This window comes from Rhinolophus sinicus, linkage group LG05, assembly GCF_036562045.2.
Source record: "Rhinolophus sinicus isolate RSC01 linkage group LG05, ASM3656204v1, whole genome shotgun sequence".
Lineage (NCBI taxonomy): Eukaryota > Metazoa > Chordata > Mammalia > Chiroptera > Rhinolophidae > Rhinolophus > Rhinolophus sinicus.
In genome coordinates this window covers 113,287,395-113,313,118 of record NC_133755.1, presented here as the reverse complement: position 1 = coordinate 113,313,118, position 25,724 = coordinate 113,287,395, and the positions used below count along the sequence as shown (strand labels likewise).

The 25,724-nt window shown below is 32.3% G+C and overlaps 1 protein-coding gene across 6 annotated transcripts in view; it reads right to left on the bottom strand.

Moving 5' to 3' along the window:
* SENP6 (SUMO specific peptidase 6) overlaps positions 1 to 25,724 on the bottom strand; it is a 100,069-nt gene that overhangs the window by 19,230 nt on the left and 55,115 nt on the right. For 5 of the 6 annotated variants that reach the window (XM_019729596.2, XM_019729601.2, XM_019729598.2 and 2 more), the window contains 10 exons: positions 24,751 to 24,821; positions 23,645 to 23,784; positions 18,011 to 18,308; positions 12,628 to 12,857; positions 9,305 to 9,475; positions 5,198 to 5,231; positions 4,596 to 4,790; positions 3,384 to 3,610; positions 1,942 to 2,051; positions 1,707 to 1,823 (listed from right to left, as the gene is read on the bottom strand). In XM_019729596.2, coding sequence (XP_019585155.2) covers positions 1,707 to 1,823; positions 1,942 to 2,051; positions 3,384 to 3,610; positions 4,596 to 4,790; positions 5,198 to 5,231; positions 9,305 to 9,475; positions 12,628 to 12,857; positions 18,011 to 18,308; positions 23,645 to 23,784; positions 24,751 to 24,821 — 1,593 coding nt within the window. The remainder of the gene's footprint in view (positions 1 to 1,706; positions 1,824 to 1,941; positions 2,052 to 3,383; positions 3,611 to 4,595; positions 4,791 to 5,197; positions 5,232 to 9,304; positions 9,476 to 12,627; positions 12,858 to 18,010; positions 18,309 to 23,644; positions 23,785 to 24,750; positions 24,822 to 25,724) is intronic. The other variant, XM_019729599.2, reaches the window with a different exon arrangement.

Sequence of the window (25,724 nt, the reverse complement as noted above, 5' to 3'; positions counted from 1 at the left end):
CTCTCAAATACCTTTCAAATTTATTCATGGGAGCCTTTTTCCTCCCTGTCTATCTAGATCTACTGTCCAGGTTCTGTCCTTTGATCTTATTCTGTATCCCTACCTAAACAACTTCATTGATTCTCATAAACTACTACTTGCAAAGTAAAGCCTCTTAACTATATTTCTCCAGGCCAGAACTCAGCTGATCGTCAGAACCATATATTTAACTGTTTATTAGCACTGTCCCCTTTTTTGTATCAGACATCTAAAACGGACATCTTCCCTCTGCTGACCCAAAACTATTCTGTTTCTGAATTCATTGTTTCAGTTAGTGGCAAAAGCATTTAGCAGGTCTCACTAGTCAGAAAACTAGGAGTTATTTGGCACCTATTTTTCTCCTTAATATCAATTCTGTCAGTCCTAGAGTCCTACTAAAAAACTCTACCTCTTAACATTTTATTATTTCGTCTTCACTCCAACTAAAATGCCTTAATTAGACTTCTTACATCACCTTCATTAAATTTCCTTAAATCATCTCTCATCTAGACGTCCACAATAAACATGCTTGTCAAAATGATCTTAAGGAAACTAAATTACAATATCACTTCTCTGATCAAAACCTATCACTCTCTGTAACAATGTTTTCTTTCCTTAAACAATGGGTTGCAACCATTAGTAGGCTATAAAATCACTCAGCAGCTTTTTGACAATCAGTTTTTGTTTAAATTGTTTTGTTTTATGAAATACATTTGAATAAACTAGAAAGTATTGGACAGCACTAGGCACACTGATGCTTAAGTTGTTTCATATACACACCCACTTTCTATCACAAACCAGTAAACACATACAAATTTATACATGTATAAACACACTACACACACATGTGTATGTATGTGTATACTGGGTCATGATGTAATAAGCTCTTCCTGGAAAGCTTCTTTGTCCCTCATACTTCACAACCCCCAAAGAGAACGAAGCATTCTTTTTCTGCTGTCTTCTGTCAATTGCTTTAATCCCCTATTTGTGTTCCCTACAAGACCGTAAACTTTTAACCCAGTACTTGGCACATAGCTGGCACTTGGTGAACACTGACTAAAGGAAATGAGTAAAATTATACTTTTGTGCTTGCTCAACAAATCATTACCTAAATAGGGCAGCAATTTTGTAAAGACTTATAACACTGTAACAATAACAACATAAGCTATCATTTAAGAACACCTTTGCATTTGCCAGGTATTTTTCCTAGTGCTTAACATGTATTATCTTATTTAATCCTTACAATACTTTTTGATATTAGTCTCCCCATTTTTAAAATGAGGAAACACAGGGCGGCCGGATGGCTCAGTTGATTAGAGGGCAAGCTCTCAACAGCAAGGTTGCCGGTTCAATTCCCGCATGGAATGGTGTGCTGCGTCCCCTGCAACTAAAGATTGAAAACAGCGACTGGACTTGGAACTGAGCTGCGCCCTCCACAACTAGATTGAAGGACAACTTGGAGCTGATGGCCCCTGGGTGAACATACTGTTCCCCAATAAGCCCCCCCCCAAAAAAATAAATAAATAAAATGAGGAAACAAGGGAGAGACATTGAATAACTTTCCAAATATTACAGAATAAGTGGCAATGACAGAATTCAAAACCCAAACAGTTTTCACTCTAGAAAATGAAGATATATATTACAGAATGTTAAAGATTTGCTAAAAGGTTAGTAGAAAATTAACTTACTTCAAATAAAAATCTATAATAACATCATTTAAAAATTCTCCTTCACTTAGACAGTGCAGGTCCTCATTAGTAACGGAGATGCCTCCCTTAGCTGGAGGAGGTGGATATACTATCAGTCTGTAAAAAAAATTTTTTAAAAAGCAAATGATCAAATATATATGTAAGTATATAATTAAAAAGTAATAAAACTGAGAAGAAATTTAAGGGTGTTACAAATATAAAGGAATTCTCTCACTTTTCTACAGGGCCCATGAAGATGGTGTGACTCTCTCCAGTTTCTTCATCTTCATCAAAAAACTGGTATTCTTGTTTGTTTTTAAGTTGTATTTTAGATTCAAGGGGCACCTGGAAAAGGAAATTAAATGATCGATTCACAAAATCAACTGGGCAAATTTTCAATCAAAACAGCAAGCACAAAGCAAGAATGTTTTTCAATTAAAAAGGATTAAATTACGAATCTAAAAGTATGTATGATTTTTAAAAGTTGAAAAAAACAGGAAAAACTAGGGTCCACTTTTGTTTTTTTAATCTATAATTTCTAGTACAGCAATATTCTTCTAATTTTTGTAACATGGTTTTCCGGTATCTTGTCTTTCTAAGATCTCCACTATCCAAATTAGATTGTTAGTAAAATCTAAAGAACAGAAATCGTATTTTTTTCCTTCTACCTAAATTCAGTGGCTAGATAATCTGTAGGATATAGAAGCAGAGGCTCAGGGAACACAGTTCAATGAGCTTCAGTCCTCCAAAGTTAAGAAGTCCTTAAAAGAAGAGCCTTCAATTAAAATTTGAGCCCATCGCAGCTGCCTTGTGGCTATAACTGCTCTTTTTTTCCTCTGGAATTATCTCCTGTAGCCAATTCTGTAAAAGAAGGGGAACAATTCCCCTTCCTTCTTCTGTTCTTTTCCTCAACCCACTAGTGGTATGAATAGCTCTTCTCTGGTGAGGTCTTACCCAATTACACTAAGATTGTGCCTAGAATAGTCCTATCTCCAAGTTTGTAGCCAGGTTGAAAAATTTTAAGTGTTCCCAATAAATTAAGTCAGCAAAATTCAACTGCTGCAGTAGGGGACAAAATTAGAGTATTTAAGTTATATTTGTATCATTTAACATCATACTAGTAGTTACAACAGTACTATGGCCTTTGGTTCACATGGATTCAGTTACCTACTATATTAGTTATTCTAGAATTGGATACATATGTTGAGAGTCAGGATTTTCACTTCCTAAGTTTTCAACCATGTGTGCAGGGACCAAGATTCCTTTATTTGTATTGAAGCCAATGATATCCCTGGGAACCACTAATAAATTTAAGAAACAGAGTAATAATAGATTTGAACATAGCAGTGTATGTATACATATGTGGGAGTTAGGGCAAAAAAAAAAAAAAAAAAAAAACATGAGAGGAAAATTAAAGATGAAAAGACAAGAATAGAGTGTGGAAAGGAACTAGAAATGTTTCTGAGACCTGTATCAAGTACTATTTGTGCCACAAGTCACCTCTCCACCATTAATGTTGCGACATAAGATCGTTTACAAATCACAGATAAAAGTAAACAATTCTGAAATGGAACAATAAAGATCTAACTCCGAAATGAGCATTATAATGAAACATATTTCCCTTTAGCACTACACATCACTAAAGATTATATTTTAAAAATTTAAAAACATAATTACATTTTTAATTTTGTTTTCTTTTTGCACACAACTTCCTTTGATGCTCTCTTCATGGGTTTTTGTACAGGCAATAAGTCTGCTATTGGCTTCGTCAAAGGGAATTTTCACAAAAAAATTGGATACATTATTCTTTATACCGATGTCAGTAATGATACTTTCAAATACCATATTTGCTTGAGGATCGAGGCCATTTTGAAAAATTAAAATTATGTATTGTTCTTCCAAATCTGAAAAGAAATCAATATAACTATAAATCTAAAAGAAAAAATATAAGTAAATAGGTAGATATTAGAAAAACAACAACTAGTTATTCCAAGAATATCACCAGCAATCCTGGTATCAATGTTCAAAGCAATGTTTGACATACAGTGGATATACAATAAATATGAAATAAAGACCAGTGACAGTGTTACCTGATAAAGTCACCTAAGTTATTAAGCGAAAGGAACCAGAACACATTACTCTAGCAGCAGCTCAAGAACAAATCTATTCATGGGTATAACTAATTTACTTCATCTAATAAGATCCAAATACATTTACAGTTTTAAATATATATCAATTAATATTTTTGTCAAACAAATAAATTGCTAAGTGAACTGGTAGTATCTCTAGAGAATTTAACTGCAAAATTCCTATTCATTAATGGGCCAACTCTTACAGCTTTAACAGTAGCTATCATTTATTCACAATTAAGGTGAAGCAGCAATTACTGCTGAAAAGTATTTATTTTACAACTAGTCATGCTATGCCATAAATATTAGATGTGAAGAGAAACAAACTGGAGAACCAAAAAGTTTATTATAGAGATGAAAATATAGTCTATGAACTTGCAAACTTCCTATTCAGGCTTAGTTTCAAAGATTCCAGATTTATATGGTTGATTTACACTTAGCACCTATCCGCGTATTAAAAAAAATCATTTTACTCAGATAATAGTATTAAAATAAAGATTGCAAACCTCTTAAGTTTTAACCATTTTTAAAACTTAACCATTTTAAAACTTTCTAAATGGGTAAACCTGGGTTTTCCCTTCAGACCTTCCACTTTCTGTGGGCTTTTACTCATCTGTACAATGGGGGAAGTAGTGTCTGTCTTACAAGATCCCCGTAACAACTGTAGATAATATACATCTAAGGAATCCATCAAAGTGCACTCACATTCTGCTATTCAATGAATTGTATGTATTATTATAATCTGCTCTACATAACTTACTTGTTAACTTATTTATTCCTTTACAATCATTCCGAACTTTATCGTCCATATTCATCTGCAGTTGCATGCTCAGCTTTTGATAAACTGCTGGTATCGTCTGAAGAAACACTACTGGCAATTTTCGGACATTACACCATTCACATTTAGTTAGATCAGAGGTATTTAAAGTAATCCCTACAGGATCATTTTCTTGTTCTGAAGGAAAACAAATGGCAATGAAAAAGGAATCAATTCTTTAAAAGGGCAAAATCATAAGTGGAGGAAATAGTGAGAAAATACAAGTTTAAAGTTAAACATTTATTATGCACTGTTAATAGTAACTCTAGTGTGAAATGAAGAAAAATATAACTTCTTAAAGAAGTTCCTACATTTTTTTTAAATGAAAAGGGAGTTCTAATGATGTATACTTACAAAATTAAAGATAGGTTTTGTGATGTTACAGAATGAAATTACACTATTAAGATATATGTATGCCCTTTGTTAAGATACATGTAATAACGAATCATCTTAATTAATTCTATGAATATTATTTAATCTTTTATTCCTGTAATGTGCCTTTGTGTAAACAGTTTTGGTGAGTAAAAGGACATATAATAGCTTACCTTCTAGTTGTATCTTGATAAAATCTAAACAAAACTAAAAAATAAGACAAATTAGTACAAATCTAGATCTATGAAGATTTTGCTACAAACACCCTAATAACATAGGGGACTTAAGACTACAGAGGGCAGAAAAACTGAACCATATGCTTAACTATAAAATGAGATAGATATCCTCCGCCACCTCCACCACCACCACCACCACCACCACCACCCTGCTTCCAAATTATCTCCCAGAAAGGCAGGCTTCACCTTTTATATTCAAGTACTAAGAACATTCTTCTACTAGTGATTTATTTCTCATAACTTTAAAGAGAAATTGACAGAATATTACAATAAACACCTGAATACTCTTACCCAGGTTCACTCACTGTTAATACCTTGCCACACCTACTCCATCATTCTTTCTATGTATATAGTCGTTTCCCTTTTGCTAAACCAGCAAAAAAGCAGGCAGAGGATCATTACCCCAACCAAGAAAATCAAAATTAACTTCATTCAACATATAGTTCTACTCAAATTTCCACAACTGCTAAAAACTGTCCTTTATTGCTATCTTAACTTTTCTCCAATCCATGATTCTGTCAAGGTTACATTAGTCTCTCTTGTCTACTTCTGTCTAGCTACACCAGAAACCTCCCTGTTCTTCATGACATGGCCTTTGGAAAACCCGCTAGGATCTATCAAGTATACAACATCGTGGACTTCTGTTTCCTCATTTTAAAATTCAGGCCACACATTTCCAGCATATACAGCACATAGGTGATGTTTTATAACTCCCACTAAATCATATCGGAAGGCACATGATGTCAAGCTGTCCCACTATTGATACAAGCTTAATCACTTGGTGAAGGCAGTGTTTCAAGTCTTTCCTCTGTAAAAATGTATTTTTCCCTTTGTAATTAAATGGTGATCTGTGGAGAGATACCTGAAAGCTTGTGAAAACCTCTTCCCTAATGACCTTTCACCCAATAATTTTAACATCTATTAAAGATCTTGCCTAAACGATTTATTATTGGTAGTTATAAAATGGTGATTTTGTAACTATTTTAAAGTGGAGAAGACATATTAAGCCTGATACACCCTGAATTAATAGTTATTTTTGCGTAAGAAAATCAAAAAAGGAGGCAAGAACTTCAAAATGCATTTAAAAATAAGCTGGATCAATATATACAGGGATGAATAGATATATGAGAAGCAAATTTAGTTAACTGTTAAAATGACAGAATCTAATTGGAAGTTTTATGCGAGTTCACTGTAAAACTCTTTTCAAATCTGTTTGAAAATTTTCACAATGTAAAAAAAGCAAGGGTAATTACAACAAAGGCAAAGTCAGAATGTCACTAAACATACCTTCTAAAGATTGTATTTAAATATAATACATTAATTGGTTTCACTGGAAACTAACATGTTAATTGGAGAATCAAGAAAGGGTACTTGTAGCTTGGGAAACATTCCAATAAACATGGAAGCTGAAGTTACATCCTTTAGAAAAGTATGTTAGATGATTCAAAAAGTAGCAATAAGAATGACATAAATACTAATGTGAAACATTTGGATAAAATTGTTGCATGAGATACAGGAATAGAAAAGCATGTCTAAATATGTGTCATTTAAAAATGTATTTATAACTAAATTACACACAAATATTAATTAATATATGGTATTCCTAATAATGTAAGTCATTTTCCTGTTAAATAAAAGTATTTACTTTTAAATAAAACTGGCAATTCTAGATGGTGCCAATTCCAACATTGAGTGAATTTAAAATAATTAAATTACCTATAACAAATGACTGAAATTTAATAAAACATTTAAAACAGTAAAATATTTAAAATCTCTTTCTCAGATTAATAATGATATGGCAGACATATCCTTTCACTACAAAACATAAGAAAGTTATGTTCAAAAAGAAAATGTCAAATCATCTTTTTAATACACTAAAGAATTTACAGATCCACTATACTTCATCAAAGAATGTTCTTTGTGAAAGTCCTATCGTACAAGAAATATTTAATAACACAGGTTGTAAGAAGATTGCCACAGGGACATGAAAGTCAATTCGGGGAATGTAATCAATAATGTAAAGATTTTGTAGGGTATCCGACTGACACTTGTCCCATTAGGGAGACCACCTCAGGGATGATATAGATGCCTGATCACCGCACCGCACACCTGAAGCTGAAGCTGAACAATAATGAATGTCAACTACAATTATATATCTATATATATCTATATCTATATCTATATATATCTATATATATATGTGTGTGTGTGTATATATATGTATATATATGTATATATACACACACACACATATATATATGTATGTATATATAGAGAGAGTTACAAGAAGTGAAGTTCAGCATTAGGAATAGACAGTGGAAATGTAATGGCTCTATGTGATGTCAGAGGGGTAGTAGATGTGGGGAGGGGGGTTATCACTGTGTGAGGGATATAAATGATAAATGTCTATTATATTGTTTTGTATACCTGAAACAAATAAAATAAAATAAAATAATATACCATAACATAACATAAAATAAAATAAATAACACAGGTTGCAAACTTCCACATTTAAGCACAACTACTTTTTGGCTGAAATATTTCATTTAGCCTTTTTATTTTTTTTAAAAATCTGTATCAATACATTTTACATTACACAGAATGCCTTTTATTTCTTAAAGTAAATTTATAAAGTCAGTTTTTCTTCACCAGATCAAATATATACTCTATAACTTTCACGTAAAAAAAATTCAAATTTTGATGTAGTTCTTGCTAGATGGCCAGACTAAATATGCAACTTGTCTAATGTATCAGCAAAGCCTTAATTATCATACCAACGAGTTCTGAATAGTGGTGTTAATGTGGGGAAAAGCCATAAAACCCATAGGGTACTCCTGGAAATTGTTGAGGTATAGTGATATAGAATGACATTTTTGTTAACTGACAGTAACCAGAAAAGATAATCTGTACAGTGAAGGCTCATAACAAAACAGTTGTTTCATAAATCCCTGCAAACCTTGGTATGTGTATATATTACCCCATTATTGGGCAATAATCGATAGTCTACCTATATATAATTTGCTTTAAATCTCTGGAGTACTTGACTTTCTAGTTTTTAAATCTGACAAGCTGGAGTTTTTTGACGAAAGAGAAAAAAATGCTGGTTTCCCATACAGCTTTGCTCTCATAACAAAATCAGGTCCACATACTTGTTTTCTCCTATAAAGCCTATAAAGTGTTTCCTTTTGACCATAATTATCCTAGAACCACAAATCCTAGAAAATAGCTGTTATTTACCATAATTTAAGTAATAATAAAGCTAGCTTTTAACTTTCCTGAAGTGATACACTGTAGAGTTTGAAAGAATAGTTGGAAACAGATAGCCAGGGACACCAAGTTAAAGAATTATAAAGGTTTACAAAATAGTGCAGTGCTTTAGGAAGATTCATCTACCAACAATGTACAGAACACATTAGAAAGAAAAAAAATGATCACTAAAGAAGGCTAGTTAAGGAGATTACATCAAATTTCAAATAGAAAATTCACACTTGAATTGGATGGTGAAAGCAGAATAAGAAGAAGACAGGTAAAGGTAAAAGAACTATAAGAAGTGCCTTCGGTTTTGTGGACACTGAACTAGTCCAGTGCCTCTTGGATGGCTACTATAGTCGAGTAATCTATTTCTAGGATTCTTAGTACTTCAAGACATTTTTCTGCAGACTCCAAAGCTTTTGGATTCTTCTTCATCTCATTATTCTTTAAAATACTCTTTTCATGCATTGAGCTGGCATGAGAATAAAATAGTTAACATACTGGAGGGTTTTCTAACTCAGTGAAAATAGTATCTTCCTATGAAGAATAATAGGTCACTACCTTGAACATTACATTATGATAAAATATTGTACCCACTGATTTTTATGGTGAAGAACTACCTATAATTGTTTATATACTCTTAAATCAATATAAAATCTTAAAATAATTTTAATATTCTATTAAATTAAATATGTTAACTTACAAATTTGAAAGTATTACATACTAGCCTAGCCTTAGCCTCAGAATTTTAATCTTATAATTATTACAGTGAGCACTTAAGGATGTACTTACAATTACAGGCTCTATTAATAGCCGACAGAGGCTTCCTACTCGTACACTTCGACAGTTTAAAATGATACTGTCAAAGGAACTTTGGCAGCTTAAAGACACAGGATCAACTAAAGTTTCTTGAGAAATTATTTTGCGACGTTTTAGAGGTGTGTTGATAATAGAATTACCAAACTGGAAAAGAAAAGAAAATTCACTTAGTAAGTTACTAAAACAAGGTGGCAAACTAAGTACACATACGCAAAGAAGACCCAATATGAGAAATGTAATTATCAAAACATAAGATTAATTTTAGTTCAACAGTATTCTTAGATAAAGTAAAAATTTACTTTATCTAAGAATACTGTTGAACTAAAATTATATAATAGTAAACCCTTTCTACTTTACATAGCTATAATTTAGTCATTACTTGAAATTCAAGTAATAGCACAGCAGTGAGAAATGTACTCTGGGAATCAGACTGTTTCACAACTATACCACAATTTAATGATTTGATTTTGTAAAAATAACTCCTTAAGTTTTTGTTTCCTAAACTGTAAAATATGAAGAGTCAGAGTATCTTTTCAAATAAGCAAATGCATATAAGCAGCTTAGCACAGTACTTCATGCACAGTAAAATACTGGATAAAAGTTGCTAATAATAATGGTAGTGGTTGTAGTACTTGGATTAAATCAACAATTCTTTAGGAAACAGGTAATTTATGGGAATGATTATTTACATTACAAAATGATACTTGATATATTTAAATTTTTTAAATACTTGATTTGTTAAATAAAGATCTCAGTCTCTTCCAAATGCAAATTAACCATAATCTAATATTTCATAAGCATATAATTTAAATTTAAATTAAAGTTATTATTTTAAAAACTTAATCATTATTACAGGAATAAAACATCTTGATAAAAAACAACAGGAAAAAATGTCCAATGCATAGATAAGCAGTATTCTCTTTACACCTATAGAAATTTCTGTGATCTATGTCATAGGAAAAAAACATGTATTAAAACAAAATGTCACATACACACATACCCATTTATTCCTGTAAACTGTTTTTTCAGGCTTATTAACAGATTTATCATGACTATTTTTCTTGCTTATTAATAGAAACCTATTAAGAGAGGTTTAAAACCTTTTTTTTTTTGGCTTTATAATTCTTTCTTCAAATGAGATATTATTTAACTCAACAAAATAATTTACCAAGTTTCCCCGAAAATAAGACCTACCCCGAAATAAGTCCCAGTTAAGATCGTCAGCCAGACGGACATATTTAGTACGTTATGACAATGTTCCAGAAGAAGATGGCACGACTGTATTTGAACAAATGTAGATTGTTGTACATGAAAAAATAAGAGATCCTCTGGAAATACGCCCTAGTGTGTCTTTTGGAGCAAAAATTAATATAAGACCTGGTCTTATTTTCAGCGAAATACAGTATAAGACCCAGTGTTATTTTCAGGGAAACTCGGTAAGAGCTGCTCCAGATGAATCCATAGTAGAGGGACTGAATCTAGAACTTGGGTGGTCTATATCCTCCCAAGGAGCCTCTAAAAGATCTCTGAGGAACCTTAATTGCCAGTGTGTCCATTTGAAAACTGCTCAACTACAAATTCCATCATATGGAAATCCGTTATTTAACTGAACCCTCCTATGCTGGACATCTGAGTTCTTTCTGATGTTTTCCCATGATACACTATTCTCCAAGAAGCATTTTTTAAGCTAAATCCTGGTATATATACTTAGTGCCAAATTGCTCTCCAGCATAGTTGTACTACCAATTTACACGCCCAACATTCCATTTCTCCTAACACTAATCAAGGTGAGATACTACTGTATTTTAAAAGTTTTCAGCAATGAGTTATCAAAATGTATTTTGTTTTAATTTCATTTTCAATACTTCACTACCTTTCTTGAACTCCATTTCCATTTTTCTATGCAGTGCTTCCATTTCTTGATTTTTAAAATTAAAAACATATAAAGGACCAAGTCACGCTCTGTCACATAGTTGACTGTTTTTTCTCTATTTGCATTTACCTATCAAATTATGTTTATGGTGCTTTGGTACACTGTTCTATACTTTTCATTTAATCAAATATATCCATCTCTTCATTGGAAAGGCATCCTTCAAGATTATATTAAAAATATTAGTCCATATTTTTTCTATTATCCTTATAGTTGCTTATTTTTTTATTTCTTATGGTTCCCATCTTAACAATCAAGTGTATGTTTCCATGTTTTTATCAATACTCATAATCTCTGACATATATGTATATACATATATAATTTTTGCTCATTTCTTATTTTCTAAAAAAGCTCTTTTATAAAAATAAAAATATATGCACGTATTTCTACATTTTGGTATTCCCACTCAACAGTACCACACAGAAATCCTAAGTCATTGATATAGCTCTAATTTTTATTGGCTGCATAACAGTCCATGATGTGGATATACCATAATTTATTCATTTCCATATTAACAGGCAATGATTTTGTTTGCATTTGTTTGCCAATAACATGTTTATAATACACAGTCTATGTACTGGAGGGGGAAAGATTCCCGTAAAATTGAGTCTAGGGAACACATTATTTGGTCATTTGGTATACGTTTAAAAATTTTTAATAGATGTTTTTATACTACTTTCCCAAAAGGTCATAACTTTCTTTTCCATCAGCAAATTACAAAAGTACTCTTTCCCTCGGATTCTTGCCAGCAAAGAGTATATATTGACTTTGATTAAATTTGAAAGTCTGTTAAGTGTATGGTTATTATTTCATTTTCCTTAATTTGTACTTCCTTACTAATTTACATTTTTCAGTTGGCAGTTTATTATCTGAATTTTCTTCTCTTTTTGTCTATTCCTCTTTTTTCTCAAACCTTTAAGAGCTTTTAGTTTATTACATGTATTAATGTAGTGCATGTCATCTGCATTACATATTCCTCTCAAGATCTACTGTTTGTCTATTGATGTAACTTTTATCTTTTCCACCTGAACACTGGAAATTTTTATGTAATAAAATATAATATAGTAAAACAACAATATAGTTAAATACAGGTATACTTGTTTATGCTTACATTTCATTGTAAGATTGATATTGTTTCTTGTTGCTGAATATTTTACACTTTAATCCTTCAATTTAACTGAAATTTCTTTTTGTATGTCTTTTAATGTTCTTCCAAATAATCTTCCAAGTGGTATTTTAAGCCCACTTAATGAATAATTCACCCTTTTCTCCTACTGACACTGCCAAATTACCCTCCAAACAAATATTTACATCCCAAAGGGGAGACATAATGTTCTGAATAAATATCAATAAATGTAAAAAGTACCTGGTCTTTCATTCTTGCTTTTCTTGGCAAAGGAACTGTATTTAACTCTGAATCTGCTGGAATGCTTCTCAAGTCATGCTCTGCTCTACAGGTATTTTCATTCAGTGCGGCTTCTACTTTTCCAGTGGATGGTGCTGGGGAAGAACATGCTGAATCAGCAGGTTGAGGAGATATGCTCTCTCTTCTGTTAGTCCTGTCATTGTCATCATCATCATCACTGGACAAAATGACTATTAAAAAAAATGTTAAATACTTCATGTATTTCATTTCTGGTAGTTAAAAATGTAAATACATTATCAAAGTGAGGAATATACCAAATTTGCTTTGTATCTCCTCCAGATCTGAGATTAATAAAAACAAATGAAGATACTATCCACTCTGATGAAAATTTAGAAAACGCTTAAAAATAAAGAAAGCATAAGAACTGGCTTTTTTTTTTTTTTTTGACAATTTACAAATATGAAATCGATTCTGTAGCCTATTACCATCATCCACAAAGTAACATACACGTTACAGCAAAAATGAAATGTTTATCACTAGGTCTATTTCAAAATTCCAAAAAGCTAAAGTATGAAGATAATATATATGCATACAAATTGTTAACTCCATGTAACCACACAATTTTATCTCACACAGGAAATCACGAAAATCACAACTGGTCCTTGGAAGAACTTGGACCAGTGCCTAATGCTTAATAAATCTTGATGAGTAAATGAAGGTGGGCAAGAAAAGACATTATGAAGGTAATTTACTCTTATACCTTGCACTCATTATTGCATCTTATCAAACCCATCTCTTTATCATATTCACCAGAGCCACCCAGACTGCACTTGAGTCAAATCCTAACTCCTTTCTTTGGTTATTAATGTATATAATCTGTCCCTTTCCTACTTCTCCAACTTCCTTACACTACTCCATTTTTCCTCCAGGCACACTAGCCATTTATTCTGTTCCTCAAATACCACAGGCTTGTTCCTTCCTGGATTGCAATTCCCCTAACTCTGCATTTTTATCATCAAATATTAGCTTAAATATTACTTTCTGCTTGACTACCCAATCTAAAGTAAGCATATGGGTACTTGCTTATTCACACAACTAATGTAAATTTTGTTGTTTTTTTGTCGTGCATGTTCACTTGCTCATTTTCTCTCCCACTACATATAAACTGGAAGACAGCAAGGATATTGTCTTGTCCACTGCTATATTCCCAGAGTCTAAAACAGTGCCTGGCATAGAAAAAGCACTCAAAAAAAAAATCATTGCTGAAAAATACATAAACTTCTAGGAGCAATTTTCTTGTTTAGTACCTCACACATAAATGCTTAGTTAATATTTTTGAGTAATATACATATCCCAAAGACGTGTCATCCCTAGCATCACTCCTCTTGTCTTTTTTATTTTGCTGTCCAGCTTCAGGAGCAAATGCTAAAGTCAGATCTTTTTCAGAACTGGAATTTCATTGATAGAATACCTAACAGGCCAGACTGGATGGTCTAACCAAATTTACACATATTTGAAAGTTAGGATTTTCTCTTACTAGCTAGTTGCCTCAGCTTTTCGTCTCTGTAAAATTAGGAACATAATGCTACCTATTTCAAAGAACTGTCGCAAGAACGTATCTAAAAGGTTTAGCACATCGCCTGACATGTATAAGCTTTTAAAAAAGCCCGTGAACTATTTATGTTGTTTATGAAAAACTACCTAGAAACATGTATTAAAAGGTAAGCCTAGTGTCCTATCTACAGTTATTTTTATGGTGCTTAAGGGACATTAAAACTTCTATTATCTATTATATCAAAAACTTATTTTAAAGCCCCAATACTGCAATAGGAATTGTACTACATAGTTCGTTTTATTAACTTAAAATGAGGGTTGTGCTCAATGTCACCATATTTGCAGAGCAAATGGAAAGTATGCAAAGATGATGTTACATAGTTAAAAAGCTGTTCATAGCTGCTTTAATTCTATATAAAAAATAGAATATATACAAATATATGTCTAAGATTTTTCATCAGGATCTGGTATGGACTGAATTGTAGCCCCTCAAAATTCTTATGTTGAAGCTCTAACCCCCCAATGTGACTATATATTTGCAGGTAGGAGGTATATATAGGTTAAATGAGGTCATAAAGGTGAGGTCTTAATCTGACAGAATTGGTGACTTTGTAAAAGGAGATGCCAGAGATCTCTCTCCGCACACGCACGAAGAAAGTCCACGAGAGGATACAGCAAAAAGGCGACCATCTAAAACCCTGGAAGAGAGTCCTGATGGCACCTTGATCTTGGACTTCCAGATTCCAGAACTGTGACAAAATAAATTTATGTTGTTTGAGCCACTCAGTCTGTGGTATGCTATTATGGCAACTTGAGTGGACTTATACAGGGTCTTTATACTTATATTCCAAACTTGTTCCCGTAGATTATCAGCCCTTCATTCTGGGCTCTGTTCAAAACTTTATGAAAGGTGCCTATTCCACAACCTATCTAAAATAACACCCTACCCGATACGTGACAATTGTCAATCTCTATTCCCTGGACCTGCTTCACTTTTCTACATAGAATTAATCACTGCCTGAGACACTGCACATTTTATTATTTGACTACCTACAACAGAATAAAAGTTTCATAAGAAACTATTTTAATAAAAATACAAATAAGAATCATTAAGTATATAAAGAAAACAGACTTTGGAAGCAGAAAACTGTTTTTTAAAATCTATACTCCAATTTTCCATATGTATATATTATTGAGAAGTTACTCAATCTCCTTAAGTCTAGGTTACCACATTTATAAAATGGCATGCATTAGTACTTACCTCATATGATTGTGAAAACTAAATTAAATGGGTTAGTGTATAAACTTTTATTGCAAAGCAGGGAATCATTAGCATGCAATAAATGATACCTTTTATTACTAACATGAAATGTTCTTAAAATAGAACATTTTTTTCCATATAATTTAATGCCAAATACTTAGTGTTTAATTTTTTTTTTTTTTTTTTTGAGCAGGAGAGGGGAACAAATTTATGTGGCATTTTTTTTATGGTTTTAATGCATGGTTGATTCAGTCCTACGTTAAGCTCTGAGAAGTAAACTGCTTAATACACCTAAGAACCACATGAATTTACTTCCTTATATTATCAACCTACATGGTTGATGTAGACATGGTAATTATTTTGTACTTTTTTACTTAGACTTAGGAATTTCCAGTTCCCCTCATCTTGGAAACCTCCTGAGAATATTGTTTCCTATGTAAAGTTTGGCTCTGTAATAATATATACAGTAACTGCCTAATAAGTGAGGCTTTTCTTATGTTACCATTAAAATGTAAAAGCCTCACCATTAGGAAAGGTTCAAATGATATTAGCAATATTTAATATTGCATTGGTGTAACACTAAAATGTCTCATACAATATTCATCAAATATTATCATCATGTGTTGGCTGGACAGCTATCATACAGTATCCTTTTTAACCGTTCTTCTGAGAAATAAGCTAATGTGCTAGTTTGGGCTATGGTTATTATATTTAATTGAATTAAAATAGAACTTGACATCAAAATAATGTAAAAAAATAACATTGGTGACAAAATAGAACTTGACATATTTCTGAAGTTAAAAAAAGCTTAATTTTATCCCTTTTATTTAGCAGTTTTCAGAAAAATCATTACAAACCTTAAGCAATCTTAAAAAGTAACCAATGGAGAGCTTTATTCTTTTGGGGGAAGTTGGGGGGTATCACTATGAAATGATTAATTTAAGTATATTTGACATGTTTCAAAAAGTAGTCGTTATGATTCTGTTTGTGACTCAAGTATTCCCATCATTGGTCAGTGGGAGCTCTTTCATTTTTACCTCCTGTGGCCTTTGGCATGTTTGTAGTTTTTGACAGCTTCCATAACTCCTGATAAATGACTAGATGATTTAGATTTATCTTATACACTCATGCTCTACACTTGAAGCCACCAGCAATTTCTCTGAAGAGCTCTGGTTATTTCTGGTGAGAAATGATATTGAAAAACACAAATACAGAAACTAGGGTTGTTTATTTCTACACTAGGGTTGGTTACTGTTTTTTAGGCATTTTCTGTGGGTAAACCTAGGAAATATTTATTTTCTTTTTAAGAGAAAATATATAATAAGTTTATACTATCTCCGATTCAAATATAAAGTTACAGGATATTTATTTCTTTGATTTTACTTTGCTATTCCTTTAACACTGAAAATCTTGGTTTCTGGGAGCAATAATATAACTGTTTGTTTTATCAATGTGTGTTTAAAAATGCCAACACCAATAATATTACTGACAATATTACTGAATATACTGAGGATTTCTTTGCAATTCTGTTTGACCTTAAAATATCTCACATTAGGGATATACAATACAGTACTATTTTAATTTAAATTCATCTGAAACAATTCTTCTGTGTGTTCAAGCCATCAACTAGATATATAGTGAGGTTCATTTACTTCATTTTGGTTTTTATTTTGTTTTTTAAAATTTGCAATTTAATTTCCTTTTATAATCATGTAAAATATTTACGTGGTTCCAAATTCACATCTATACAACAAAGTATACTGGAAGAAATCTAGCATTTATCCCCGATTCCTACAGTTTCCTCCCCTTCCAATCACTACTTTTAAAATTAGTTTTCGGTATATCTTTCCACTAAAAAAAAAAATCCTTTATTCATTTTCCCACCATTTGCAAATAAAGGGTAGCATGCTATACACTCTTATCTTCACGTTGCTTTATTCATTTGGTTAAAAGATCTTGGAAAACACTCTACACAATATAAAATGATACTTTTCTCCCCTTTTACAAGTACATATACTATAATTTATTCAACCAGTTCCTGATGGTTTCCCATCTTTTGCTATTATAAAAAGAACTGCATTCCATATACACACATATGTACACATGTCTAAAGATATGAAAAAGATTTAAGGAAGAAATAAAAATGGTGAGGGAACTAATTTTCATTGAGTCCTTTCTATGTATCAAATATTTTATTGGGCTATGCTAGGCACTTTGTATGTTATTTCATTTTCTCCCTAAAAGCACTTATCAAGCAGAAAATATATCCATTTACAGATCAGAGAGATTAAATTAACCAGGCCAAAGTTGGAAAGCTGGGCATAACCGGCACTTTACCTAATACTGGGGCCAAAGTCTGTGCTTTTACTATTTAAGATGAAGGGACGAGAACAGAGTCCATATTTTCCAATTATACGGACAGTTTTAATGATATCCTCAAAAAATGTTATTAAGACACGAGATACCTATCAAAACTAGACTTCTTAAATATGCTCACACTCACATTAAAAATATACATGAAAAATATTGGACTGATATAAGCAATACCAAAGGGAGTAAAGTACTTACTTGGATCATTTAGGTCTGACAGGCTTGTTTTCCTTTCTTTCAGGTTTGCGATTTTCGCTATTTTTGCCCTAGGCAAGACGACTTTTCCATTAGCCTGTGAATAATTCTGTCTATTATCATCACAACTCACAATAATATCAATTGGAACCTTTCCCACACTGTTGCCATAAAACTTCTTGAGTGATAATGCTGTGTTTTGTGACTTCTGTCCTCCAGAATTCTGATGATTTGACGTTCTTAATAATGGTCCAGTAGATTCATTCAAAGTTACAGCTTGTCTGCAATTCCTTTGCAAATCCTTAGGAAAAAGAATACCACAACTTTGGCATTTGGTCTGATTTTGTCTTTTCCACATTTTGGACAATATTCAAACTGTTCAGAAAATTTAAGTTCTGAAAAAATAAGACTTTAGCATCTTATTTCAACATCACGAAACAAATACAAAAATCTCAAAATTAACTCTCAGTTCCTATTCTCATCATCACCATGGCTACCAAAAAATCCTGAGTATGTCATATTAGTTAAGATTTAGCATCAGAACACTGGAAGGAATTTTTGAGACTGCCTAGTCCGGCATCTCCAAATTGGACTGTGTGTACTACTCAAGGGCTACATCAAGATCATCTAAGGCATACAGAGCATAAATAATCTTAAGGGAATCAGTACCAGGATTCTCAATTTATAAAGATAACCTTTCCAAAAGCTGATTTGACTATGCTTCTGATGTTAAGGCATCTCCTGACAGAAGTGCTCTTCTTCTTAAAAAAAAAAATGCTAAACCTGTCTTCCATTTAAAATACTACAATGGTGTGCTGCCTTGGTGTATAAAAACTACCAAACCAAACCAAAGGATCATTTTAAATGTTAAAAAAAATGAACTGGTTCTAAGTATTAATTAACAACAACTTTTGCAAGACAATTGATTTCTAAGACAGTGCTTCAAAAATATTTTAAGGAAGGCCTAATCTAGATTATAATTAAAAATGTTTCCTGACAGATTATCATGTGATTTGGGGCATATAACTTAGAAGAAGTTCAAGGTATTCAGTAACATTACTGTCATATAATTTTTTCCATACTCATGTACTTATTTATGTAAACAAAGTTCTTTAGCACTTATGTCTATAAGGAAACATATGAATAGATGTTGAAACCTGTCTCAGTATGTAAAATACTTGTTCATGGAATTGGAATAACGTCAATATCTCTCATTAAAAGATGTATATCCAATAATTTTACTTTATGCCAAATAATTAGTTATTAAACTCTGTAATAATATAGTTTTAATCTATTATTTTTGTAAATGTGTTATATACTGTATTCTTTTTTATTTAAGTAGAGCTGGTATACAATATTATATTACTTTCAGACATACAATACAACAATTTGACATTTAGATACCTTACAATGTGATCACCACACTAATTCTAGTAATCATCTTGTCACTATACAAACATATCACAATATTACTGACTATATTCCCCTTTACCGTTTTTACCCATCTTCCCACCCACCTCCACTCTGGCAACTATCCATTTGATCTGTTTCTATGAGTCTGTTTTTGTTTTTGTTTTTAGTAACTGAAATAACTCAATCTAAAACAAAGAAATTAATACTTTAAGCCTTGTATCATAAGAAATAAGTGAATAAATATTTGTTGTGACAATGAAATGACAGAATAGGAAGGTAATTGTCAAGTGCTATCATATTTGGATGCTACCAGATCCATATGTGAGAAATCTAACCATTCTATTTAAAAACATTACACCTTTCTATTTAAAAACATGACACTGTGTCAACTATCACATCCTGTGATACCAGTTAAACTTGGATGAAAAATGTTCCAAGTCAACTTAAAAATACGTAAGAGAACACACGGTTGTTTAAAATTCTTTTAGATCTTTTAAGTTACAGAAGTTCATCAAGTGGCTGCAAGAGGGATGGACGGGTATGTGGTAGCTATAAAAAACGTGTATATATAAGTTTCAAAATTCTTTTAACTGAATGCTTAAATATATTTTATTTTCAATTTATAGTTAAAAATATGTAGGAAGTAACCAGCAAAAAAGAGTCTAAAGATCACTGCTCATGTCTTATCTGCATTGTAAAGATGAAAAAACTAACAAAGAAATGGTTACCTTGCCCAACAAACCTAATAACAAAGCCTTTTTCTATAGCATGTTATTTCTTCCAGGATCTACCTTAGATAACAAAAAGGAATGAAAACTAAGCTTTAACCAGGGAAAAACTGAACTCAGTAAAACATCAGCTCACTATCTCAGCATATGTGGATTACAAAAAAAAAAAAATGTCTCTTTCTCTGCAAGTACATAGAAGAATTCAGTTATGCTATCTGTGGAATCCAGGTAAAGGAAATTATTTTTCTTACAGCACTTCAACAGGGCCCTGTGTATTTAGAACGCATAGATAACAGGTAAACAACTGGTTAGACACAAATATGGCACAGATGATCTGCCTATCATGTTTTAGCCTATTGCCAGAAAAGAAAATAGAGAAAGAATAATATACTTAAATGAAATACAATGCAAGAGGTTGTCCATGTCCCATTACACCTGAAAGGGAAACCCCTAAGTAATGGACTAGTCCCTACTTACATACCACCCTGTGATGAAATATCTAATCCTCTAAGAAAAATCTAAAACCCACCATTAAACCCCACTATTTTCATGATAAGCAAAAGCTTATTTCCACCACTAGCTAGGTTTAAAAAACATTGTGCTGCACACAAAGTTCAGAGAGCTTCATTTATGTAAGAGATAGAACCCCATTTGCCACGGTGGGATCAGCTCTAGATAAGTTAACTCTGTCTTTTAAGAATCTGAGGATGTGATCAAGCTGGGTCCAATACTTTATTATCTATAATAAATAGATACATGTCAAAGAAAATAACCCCATGGAAAGAAATACTTCCACTTATTTCTAAAAATGTGACAAACACAAAAAGCATATCCCTACCATTAAAATTTCTAATATTAAAATACAAAAGAAAAAATACTATGAGGTATTACCATATGCCTTCCATATGCTAAGGAACACTTATTTTGGAACTGTTTGCAACAATTAGGATTTAAATGCATATCTGCAGAACCAAATATAACATTACATTTTTCAAGATAAAAACCAGAGATTAAGAATTTTATCAACATAGCAATCTAAACAGTAGATTCTCAACACTGCTCAATAACTTTTACTAAGGTACCATATGTGCAAAGTAGTAATTTTCATAACAGTTTTGTGCTAAGTATAACTTCCTCCGGAAAACAAAGATTAATGAAAGACTTTTACAAAATAAAATAAATCCAAATTACCTATCACATACTATCTGCCAGTCTCTACACATAAATAATAATAACCAACTATCCTTAATAAGAATGAGCCTGTCTTTGATGAGACACCACTGAGACAATGTCATTTTCAGTAAACATCCTAAAGCTGTATAATCTTAATAGCAAAGACCCTGTTTATTTACAAGCAGTAAATAGTGTGAAATTTCACAGACTACAAACAGAAAGAAAAACCACTAATCTTGTTCAAGAATTAAAAATTATGTAAAGGGTGGCTACAATCTATTCTTTATCTCCACTAAGAAAAGAATAATTGACATGACAGTAAAAGAGGAAGATTTTAGATATTAAAAATAAATTCGTATGTTTTCAGTTGGTATGCCCAATGGAGGAAGGACGGTGTGTCTGATGAGGAACTTGCTTTTCTCCTCCTTTACCTAAGGTCAAACAGTAAGCCAAACAGTGCAGGGATGCCAATATGGCCTACGCCAAGCTTAGGGTGGCATGCCAGGAGACTGGTCACATAAAAGGCAACTGAGAAAAGTAAATACAGTGGGGATGATGGGAGCTGGGTTTCTTACTGTCACAGAATGGAGTTACAAATAAGCCAAGTGGGAAAGGCTAAGATAAACACTGTGGTATTGAATTAGAATTATCAGTGTGAATTCTTGAATTTTAATAGTATTTAATATGAACACTTACACACATACATATTTCCTAGCTCTGTACACTGATAAGGCCTATAAACATGACACCCAGTAGCAATGAGCAAACCGGTGCCCAAATGTATTCCCTCCACTTACAGGAACAATGGCTTCTTGGGGAAATGTATGCCTCTAGAGCTAAGACAAAGAAAATATAGAAATCTAGACGACTATCTGGTTTTATACCAAAAAGTCAAGAATTACTCAAAGAATATGTAAATATGTCAAAAAACAAACAAACAAACAAACAAAACAGGAGCTAGATTTAGGAAATTACCACGGGTCAAGTCTGGGACAATTTGAGCATCAAAATAAACAACAGAAAGTATAACCTTAGTGAGTAAAATAAGAATTTACGTGTCTATGCTGACATAAATAAAGGAATACGTAAATAAATGTGGAATAAGGAAAAGCTCTACCTTATAGAAGTCTTATTAATAAATGAATATAAAAATACCTATTAATTAAATTTATAGTGGGCACTATAACTTTTATCTTAATGAAAAAGTTAATACCATCAGTAATGCGAAAATCAACATTGTATGCCTCCGGATATGATACAATAAGATTACAATATCACTACTGAGAATTCTTGAAACATGTATTAAGTCATAAAACATCAGACAAACCCAACTCAACGTACAAAGTAAGCAGCCAATACTCCTCAGAAATATCAAGGTTATGAAAGAGAAGGGAAGACTAAAGAAGACTAAAGATCACGGCGATTAAATGTAACACCGCATTTTCCCGAAAATAAGACCTTCCCCGAAAATAAGACCTACCCCAAAAATAAGCCCCAGTTAAGATCTTAGCCAGACACATTTAGTACATTATGACGATGTTCCAGAAGAAGATGACATGACTGTATTTGAATAAATGTAGATTGTTGTATATGAAAAAAAATAAGACATCCCCTGAAAATAAGCCCTAATGGATCAAAAATTAATATAAGACCCGGTCTTATTTTCGGGGAAACACGGCATATGATCCTGAATAGGATCCTGTACTACTAAAGGACATTAGGTAAAATCTCAATGGAGTTTGTGAATTAAATGGTAGTTTTGGATCCAGGTTAATTTTTAAATTTTGACAGTTATATTCTGGTTATATAGGACATTGTCCTTTTGTTTTGTTTTTTAAAGGAAACACACATTAAAATATTAAATTGTAAACAAGCAGTGTACCTGTTACTTATACTCAAATGGTGCAGAACAATACTTATATACATATGTATATGGAGAGTGGGAAATTGGAAGGAAGTCAGAGGGAAGGAGAACAATAAAGCAAATGTGGAAAACTGAGGAATCTGATAAAAGGATATGTGAGTAGCCTTTCTATTATTTTTTTCAACTTTTCTGTAAATTAAAAATTATTTCAAAAAATTTCTAGTTCAGAGCAATTATTTGGAATATATTTCAGGGAGGCACTAATATATTCTTTTCAGAACAAGATTTATTATAGATTTTGGATAGTTTAAAAATGATCTAATGAAGGCAGAAAAGTTTGCCTAATTAACATTTCTTCTAGTCCTATGAGAAAAGGTCACCTAGAATTCAATAAGTACTAAAAATAATATTAATAAAAAGACCACCTGATTAACAACAAAGAATAATTTTTCTACCCACCTCTAAATCAGTTAAACATTTTTTCGAGGCAGGAGACAGAGAAGTACACTGATATGTACTGTGACGTTTCTGTGATACTTTCCTTTTAATTTCAGACTCTGAGTGTAATTCAGACTCTTCTGTTTTCTTCATTATGCGATCTAAAGGAGAAAAGCCAAATATACTGCAATTAAATTTTATAAATTCCTCAAGATCTTTGCTATGAAAAAAATACTAGTTTATATTATCAAATTATACTTTAATTAAAATGTTTCAACATGTACAATAAAGAATTAAAACTTTAAGTCAACACAATTACATGAAACAAGATTATAACAGTTTGGGCCGGGCCGGTGGCTCAGGCAGTTGGAGCTCTGTGCTCCTAACTCCAAAGGCTGCCAGTTCGATTCCCACATGGGCCAGTGGGCTCTCAATCACAAGGGTTGCCAGTTCAATTCCTGGAGTCCGGTAAGGATGGTGGGCTCCGCCCCCTGCAACTAAGATTGAACACGGCACCTTGAGCTGAGCTGCTGCTGAGCTCCCAGATGGCTCAGTTGGTTGGAGTGTGTCCTCTCAACCACACAAGGTTGCCGGTTCGACTCCCTCAAGGGATGGTGGGCTGCGCCCCCTGCAACTAGCAACAGCAACTGGGCCTGGAGGTGAGCTGCGCCCTCCACAACTAAGATTGAACTTGAAGCTGAACGGCACCCTCCACAACCAAGATCGAAAGGACAACAACTTGACTTGGAAAAAAGTCCTGGAAGTACACACTGTTCCCCAATAAAGTCCTGTTCCCCTTCCCCAATAAAATCTTAAAAAAAAAAAAAAAAGACTATAACAGTTCAACAAACACAATTTTGAAGCTATAACCCAATTACAGTTGATATTTGGATTCTGAATGTAACAAAAATGCTAATATAATAAAAAAAATTTCAAATTGTAATCATCTAAATGTGCAACCAGTCCATGATTTCATTCATAATTAAATTCTCCAATGTTATAAAAAATGGTTTTCTACATACTTCTATTATACTTGTAAATATTCAAAAGCCAGTATCATACCTTTCATTCAACTACTCAAAACCCTCTACAGATGTAACAAAACAAACAAAAAACTGCATACTTACCAACACCTTGGGGCCGATTTAACCTTACAGGGTTATTTTCAAATTTTGGGACATGAGGTGGGTACTCTTTCCTAGAAAAGAAAGTTTATATAATTGTATTCTAACAGAAATAATCTTTTCTAAAATGAAAAAATGAGGAAACATTTATGTTTATTAAAAGCAAAGCATAACTTCTTTGCCATATAAAGTGATAAAAATAATAAAGCTGTATTACAGAAATATACTAAAGCTTAATACATTGTAAGATCTCTAAGGTCAGTGACTATATTTTACTTAGACTGTTAATCTATCAAAGTCCATAGCAGGCCAACTTTCAAATAAATACTTAATAAATGAATCCAAATTACTGTCCTTTCAAAGTAGTCCCTTTGGAAAGTTATATATTTATTTTCAAAATGCACAAAACTAGAAGTTTTCTTTGGAATTGTCTTCATAATTGGTTTGTAAGAACCACATTGAAAAAACAAAAACTCATAATACTTGTCACATATTTTTTTAGGAAAAAATATCCCTCAGCTTACTAATACTCAATTCGCTCAATTTTGTTGCAAATGTTTTTAGCTGTTTAAAAATACATCAATAAATAAAAGAATACATGGTGAATAAGATACTGTCCTCGAAGACAATTCCAAAACCAGTACAAAAAATGTTATGTACAAAAGCAGCAACTATGGAACAAGTATTTTAGTCTTACAACATGGGAATATAATTATACTTTTAAAAATATATTAAACTACATTGTCAGACTTCATGTACAATTGATTTTCAGGATTTTGAACATAATCCTTAGTAAATGAAGATCTTAAATACCACGTACATCCAAGTATACACTAATTTGGGGTAAAAGCAAAAAACTTATAATTGTGGGATAAAAGCATTAAAGGTGATTTGGAAAATGCAATAGACCAGGGAACTACATAGCTACTTTCCTACCCTAAGGAAAATCTTCTAAAAATATTCCCATTTTATTTAAC